The following is a 6,567-nucleotide window of genomic DNA, read 5'->3' as shown; positions in this document are numbered from 1 at the left end:
TTGCTAAGATTTTTTTTTGTACTTTACATTAAATGGAGATATGTCTTTTAATGATGCTCGTGCTACGTGTTTGATCAGAAGATTTTTCTGTGAAGGATGGACAGATGTGTAAAGACAAAGCCCAAGTTAAGGTTACAAAGGCCCAAAACAAAATTCCATCAAAATCAAGCCTATGTTTCTATACAAGCCCAGAGTGTAAAGGATTAACTCACATGTTTATTTTCCTTTTCTATATTCTTATATTTCTTTATTGTACAGATGGCATAATATTGTTTATTCTAGGGTTATGTGCCTTACATATATATAGGAATGAATACACTCTGGCCACTCATGCCATTTTATCCAAAAATTCTTCTTTTGTCTGTTTCCTTACCTTGGTATCAGAGCTGTAGCAAGGCTAGCTGCCATAGAAGATCCAAAAACACCTAATACCAGCTCCAACTCATTGCTTTCTGCAACTTTATTATTTATGACCTCTAATAGCGAAACTTCATTACCCTCTGTTTCTGTCAAATTGGACAAGACCAACTATTTGTTATAGAGGATGCATGTCTTGCCCATTATCAAGGGCTACAAGCTTGAGGGCTTTCTTACTGGGAGCACACCGTGTCCTCCTCATCATATTGTGGAAAATGAAACCCAGATAAATCTATCTTTTGAAGAATGGATTGCCACTGATCAAATCTTATTCGGTAGGCTGTTAAACACGATGAACGTGGACATTTCATCTCAAATGACCATTGTTTCTACCTCCTCTAGACTTTGGGAAGCTACTTGACAACTTGCTAGTGCATACACAAAGGCTCACGTCCTCATATTGAAGGCTAATCTTCAACGTACTCATAAGGGCAGCATGTCTATGAATGAGTATCTTGCTAAACTAAAGCATATTTCAAAACAACTTACTGTCGCAGAGCATTCTATTGACCTTCTTGATCTCATTATTCAAGCATTAGCTGGCTTAGATGCTGAGTATAATCCTATTGTGGTTCAGTTGAGTAAAGAAGCTGATAAACTAAGTTGGATAGAGTTTCAAACCTCTATTCTCACCTATGAGAGTCGTATGACTCAACTTCAACAATTTTCTCAGTTGTCTCTTTCCAACAATCTTGTCAACTATGCTCGGACTGAATATACAAACCCTTTTTGTGGTTCTTGGTATGGGGACAGACACAATTGCACTGGACAAGGAAAAGGTAGAGGTGGTCGTGGTTTTGGTAAGAATGAGGATCGTCCTAAATGCCAACTTTATGAAAGATTTGGGCATAAGGTTGACACATGTTTTTATCGCTATGATCATTCATTTGTGAAACCAGGAAATAAACGTAATGGTGGTTCTATTTCTGGTAATTCTAATGCTGATTTCAGTGCCTTTTTTGCTACCCCTGAGACAGTGAATGATGACTCTTGATACTTAGATAGTGGAGCTACATCTCATGTTACCAATGATGTTACTAAGCTGGATACTACTCGTGATGTGACTGGTAAGGCTAAAATTGTTGTTAGTAGTGGACAAAAGCTTTCTGTTGAGAAAGTAGGGTCTACAACACTTCAAAATGTACCTAATTAATCAGTGAAACTTCATAATGTTTTATACTCACTAGCCATTAAAAAGAACTTACTAAGTGTCTATTAAATTGCTATTGATAATGCTGCTGATGTGACCTTTAACACACATGGTGTTTCCGTGAAGGCTCAGGACACAGGGGAGATAATGCTTCAAGGTCGATTGAGTGATGAAGGCATGTACCGAGTACTTAAGGAAAGAAAGACTGGAAATGAAGATCTTGTTTACGCTATTCATGAAGTTCAAGAAGTTAATAATTCAGCACCTAGGACTAGTTTCTCAAGAAAAGTTTGGCACTATAGACTCGGTCATCCTAGTGATAGAGTATTAAGTTGCATTATTAGTGATTGTAATTTGAAATTGTCAAGTTCTAATGAAGATCTTTTTTGTGAGTCTTGCAAATATGGCAAATCTCATTCTTTTTCCCTATAAAGGGTCAATTTCTCGTGCCTTTAAACTATTAGAAATTATTCATACAGATCTGTAGGGCCCTTCTCCTATCACCTCAATAAATGGTTTCAAGTATTACATTCTGTTTTTGGATGATTATAGCAGATTTTCTTGGATTTATCCATTGAGAATAAAAGATGAGGCTCTTCTTATGTTTATCTAGTTTAAAAAATTTCTTGAAAAGCAATTTGATAGTCCCATTAAAATTGTGCAGAGTAATTAGGGTGGTGAATATAGAAGCTTCTCTAATGTTCTGAAAGACTTTAGAATTTTATTTAGACACTCATGTCCTCATACCTCTGCTCAGAATGGCAGGGCTGAAAGGAAGCACAGACACATTATTGAATTAGGTTTAACATTGTTGGTTCAAGCTAAAATGCCACTTTTCTACTGGTGGGAAGCTTTTCACACAGCTACTTACTTGATCATCAATTAGCTACAAGTGTTTTTGGAGGTATCTCCCCTTATTTTCACCTACTTGGTCAATATCCCAACTATGAAGCATTAAAAGTTTTTGGGTCTACCTACTACCATTGTCTAAGACCTTACAATCAGCACAAACTTTAATTTAGGACTACAAAATGTGTTTTCCTAGGATATGATAATTCCTACAAAGGTTATAAGTGCCTCAGTCTTACTAGAAAAATTTATATGTCAAGACATGTTGTTTTTAATGAACATGACTTCCCTTTTGCAGCAAGTTTTCTGAATAAAAAGTCCTTACTTGTTGAAGAGATTTATCCTTAAAGTTTCTTCCAACCTGCAATCTCGTCCCTGCCTCAGTCATGTCCTGCTGAATCTCGAATTATTAAGTCTCCAGTTGCTGCTACAGAACCAAAATGTTCTCTCAATGCTGTGCACACTCTTTTAGTCTCCAATACTTCTCTTAACAGTATTCAAACTCTAGATACATCCTCTTCTGGAGTTTCATCACTACTTAATTCAGCATTACCTACACAACAGGAAAATCAACAGCAAGATATTTGTTGGTGTTACTGTGTTGAAAATAATGAATATACTGAACCTCACAGTGTTCAAGAGGCTTTCAAGTATGAGAAATGGAGATTTGCTATGAAAGAGGAGTATAATGCTCTAATTAACAACAACACATGGGTATTAGTTCCTCACACAGGACATGACAATCTAGTAGATTGTAAATGGATTTTTAAACTTAAAGAAAATTCTGATGGCACTCTTAAGTTTAAGGCAAGTTTAATAGCAAAAGGATTTCAACAAAATCTGAGGATTGACTTTGAAGAAACATTTAGCCTGGTGTTGAAAACTTCAATACTCAGATTTGTTCTTACTGTAGCTATCACTTTTGGGTGGCAAATTTGACAAATGGACATCAATAATGCATTCTTAAATGGCTATCTATAAGAGCGAGCCTTGATGAAACAACCATAAGGATTCATCAACCCTAAATATCCTCACCATGTGTGTCTACTAACTAAAGCTCTTTATGGTCTAAAATAAGCACCTAGGGCCTAGTATGATAAGCTACAAGTTGCTCTAACTAATTGGGGTTTTATTCATTCTAAATGTGATATGTCTCTGTTCTTTCTCAAGGATAATTAGCTGGTGATGTTTGTTTTAATATATGTAGATGACATTATTGTTACTGGGAATTCATTTAAGCTATTTGAAGCCTTTATTGAAAGGCTAAATGCATTATTTGCCTTGAAGGATTGGGTCAACTACATCATTTCTTGGGTATTGAACCTGAACAAGATGATACCAGGCTATATTTAAAACAAGAGAAATTGTATTCAAAGTATACTTCATAGATTTGGTATGGATTTATCATCCCCAGTTCCTACTCCTATGGTGATAAACAGACATTACTCTAAGGATGATGGAACACTTCTAAAAAATCCAAAGCCCTTCAGACAAGCAATTGGAGCCTTACAGTATCTAATTAACACCAGGCCTGATATTACCTTTACTGTAAACAAGCTGAGTCAGTTCTTAACCTCACCTACGAACATTCATTGGAAAGCATTGAAAAGAATTCATAGATATCTCAGAGGGACTTTAGATCTAGCACTTCACATAAAACCAAGTAGTCATTTTACCTTATAAGGATTTTCTGATGCTCATTGGGCAATTTGTCCAGATGATTGGAGATTTATCGGTTACTACTATGTATATTTCGGCAATACTTTGGTTTCCTAGTCAGCAAAGAAGCAGAATGTAGTATCATGATCAAGCGCAAAATTAGAATATCGTGCTCTTGCAAATCTAGCTACAGAACTTGCCTGGATTCAGTATTTCACTCGTGTAATTGTTTGCATTTGAAGGAGCCTCCCATTGCCTAATGTGACAACATGAGTACCGCTGTACTAGCATCTAACCTAGTTTTCCATGCTCAGTCAAAACATATTGAACTTGATGTTCATTATTTAAGAGATCGCATACTTGCGCACTAATTATCAGTTCGATATGTACCTTTGTCTGACCAAGTCGCAGATTTGTTTACTAAAGCCTTTAGTCAGTCAAAGTTTTGGGCCTTTCGTGACAAACTTAGATTGATTCACAGACCCAATTCAAGTTTGAAGGGGGATGTAAAGACAAAGCCCAAGTTAAGGTTACAAAGGCCCAAAACAGAATTCCATCATAATCAAGCCCCTATTTCAATACAAGCCCAGAGTGTAAAGGATTAACTCACATGTTTATTTTCCTTTTTTGTATTCTTATATTTCTTTACTATACAGATGGCCTAATATTATTTATTCTAGGGTTACGTGCCCTACCTATATATAGGAATGAATACACTATGGCCACTCACGCCATTTTATGTAGAAATTCTTCTTTTGTCTGTTTCCTTAACTAGATGAGACACGGAGCTTAGAGATGCCATATAATGAATGTTACACCATGTTGAATAAATTAAAGAATAATAGTTTGCTTTTAGGAACATCTCAGGGATGGAGAATGCACACTTTTCTTAAGGTCATAGCTTTTAATATTGCCAAAAAGACCAAGGAAATTATGGCAAAATCTGATATAGATTTGATAGAAATACCAAAGGATGATGAATGGCATGAAAATCTGCACAAAGTTTTTTTAAGAGGAAACAAAATACAGAAAATTGTAGATGGAACATCTCCTAAGTGTTCTAAACTCTCCACATTACTTCTAGATCGTAATTATCATCTTAAATGGATTGCAGATGATTTTTTCAACAATATGCCTTCTCTTAAAGTATTGGATTTGTCTGAGAGTGGCATCGAGCGTTTACTAGAATCTGTCTCTAACTTGGAATGCCTTAGCACATTATTAATTTCAGGCTGCTCCAAATTGAGTTATGTGCCTTCATTGATAAAATTGCAGCGGTTAATATCATTGGACCTTTCATATACCCTTATTACTGAAGCACCTTGTGGCTTGGAATTGTTGGTCAATCATAGACGTCTGAATTTTGATAGTAAATTTTATTTGGAAATGTCAGCATCAGGGATACCCAAAATGACCAATTTGCAGTCTCTTGTATTGAACCGTATCCCAAAATTAGTGGATGTGAGGGCAAAAGATCTACAAGGTTTGAGAAAGTTGGAAGTTATTTCAGCTAACTTTAGTGACACTGAAGATTTTAATGCCTGTGTTATGAGTTTCCAGGACAAAGATCGCACTCTCAAAAATTATTATCTAAGTTCAGTTATGTTATTGAATGATTATGTTGATGAATTTTTTCCATGGGATGCCTATTCTTTAAAAAGGGTTATTTTTTGTGGTATTGATATGGGAAACATAGCAATGCTTCCAGGAGACATCAATGAGTTGATTATAACTGTGTATCACTATTTGGAAGACTTAAACCCAATAGCCGGGCCATTTGCTCCATCCTTTCATAAATGCACCCCATTTTCTCACCTCATAAAGCTCATTATTCATGAAAGCGGCAGGATGAGGATTCTGATGACGTGGGAATTATTATCAATGCTCCAAAACCTAGAGGACATTTTTGTTAAATATTGTAAGTCGATGGAAGAAATAGTTGGAGAGGATTGTAGCAGTGACATTATTCCCCCTACCATTATCACCCTCCCCAAACTGAGATTTGTGGACTTGTATGAGCTACCAAAATTAAATTCTGTATTCAGAGGAACCATGTTCTATCCTTCTCTAGAATCTTTTCATGCCATCTATTGTAAGAAACCAAGCCACCCTTTGATAGAGATCAAAGAAGGAGAAGAGCTTTCGATGAAGAAGACCAAGACGGGATACTGTTGGAGTAGTGATGATCAGGTGCATATCTCCTCCAAAAGTTGACTTCCTTTTATTATATGGATATCATTTTATCATTTATTTGCAGAGCACATATATGAACATTGCCACTGTCCGTGTTTATTTTATTTATCTTTATTTTAATTATAAATACTTGTCATGAATTTTTATCATACATTAAATGTCTATAACACTTCATTTTAGAGATGACGACAAAACTTGAATGTTGAAATTGCTGGTCAATTTTAGAGTCGTTGCCAATAAAAGGAGTCATGCATTCAACTTAAATTTAGTTGATCTTTTAAAAGTTTGGGCATGCATAC

The 6,567-nt window shown here is 35.7% G+C and overlaps 1 protein-coding gene across 1 annotated transcript; it reads left to right on the top strand.

Annotated features, from left to right (window-relative positions):
* Positions 1-5,008: 5,008 nt before the first annotated feature.
* On the top strand, positions 5,009-6,289 carry LOC129317433 (disease resistance protein RPS5-like). Its single transcript, XM_054961760.1, has one exon. The coding sequence runs from the start codon at positions 5,009-5,011 to the stop codon at positions 6,287-6,289; it is 1,281 nt and encodes a 426-aa protein (XP_054817735.1).
* Positions 6,290-6,567: the final 278 nt, after the last annotated feature.

Source organism: Prosopis cineraria, unplaced genomic scaffold, assembly GCF_029017545.1.
Source record: "Prosopis cineraria cultivar Desert tree isolate PC_DT_omini unplaced genomic scaffold, ASM2901754v1 PC8, whole genome shotgun sequence".
Lineage (NCBI taxonomy): Eukaryota > Viridiplantae > Streptophyta > Magnoliopsida > Fabales > Fabaceae > Prosopis > Prosopis cineraria.
The sequence above is the reverse complement of the archived record's forward strand: the minus strand, read 5'-3'. Positions and strand labels throughout refer to the sequence as shown.

Coding starts and splice junctions, on each gene's coding strand:
- LOC129317433 (XM_054961760.1), top strand. CDS start 5,009: ATGGCAAAATCTGATATAGATTTGATAGAAATACCAAAGGATGATGAA.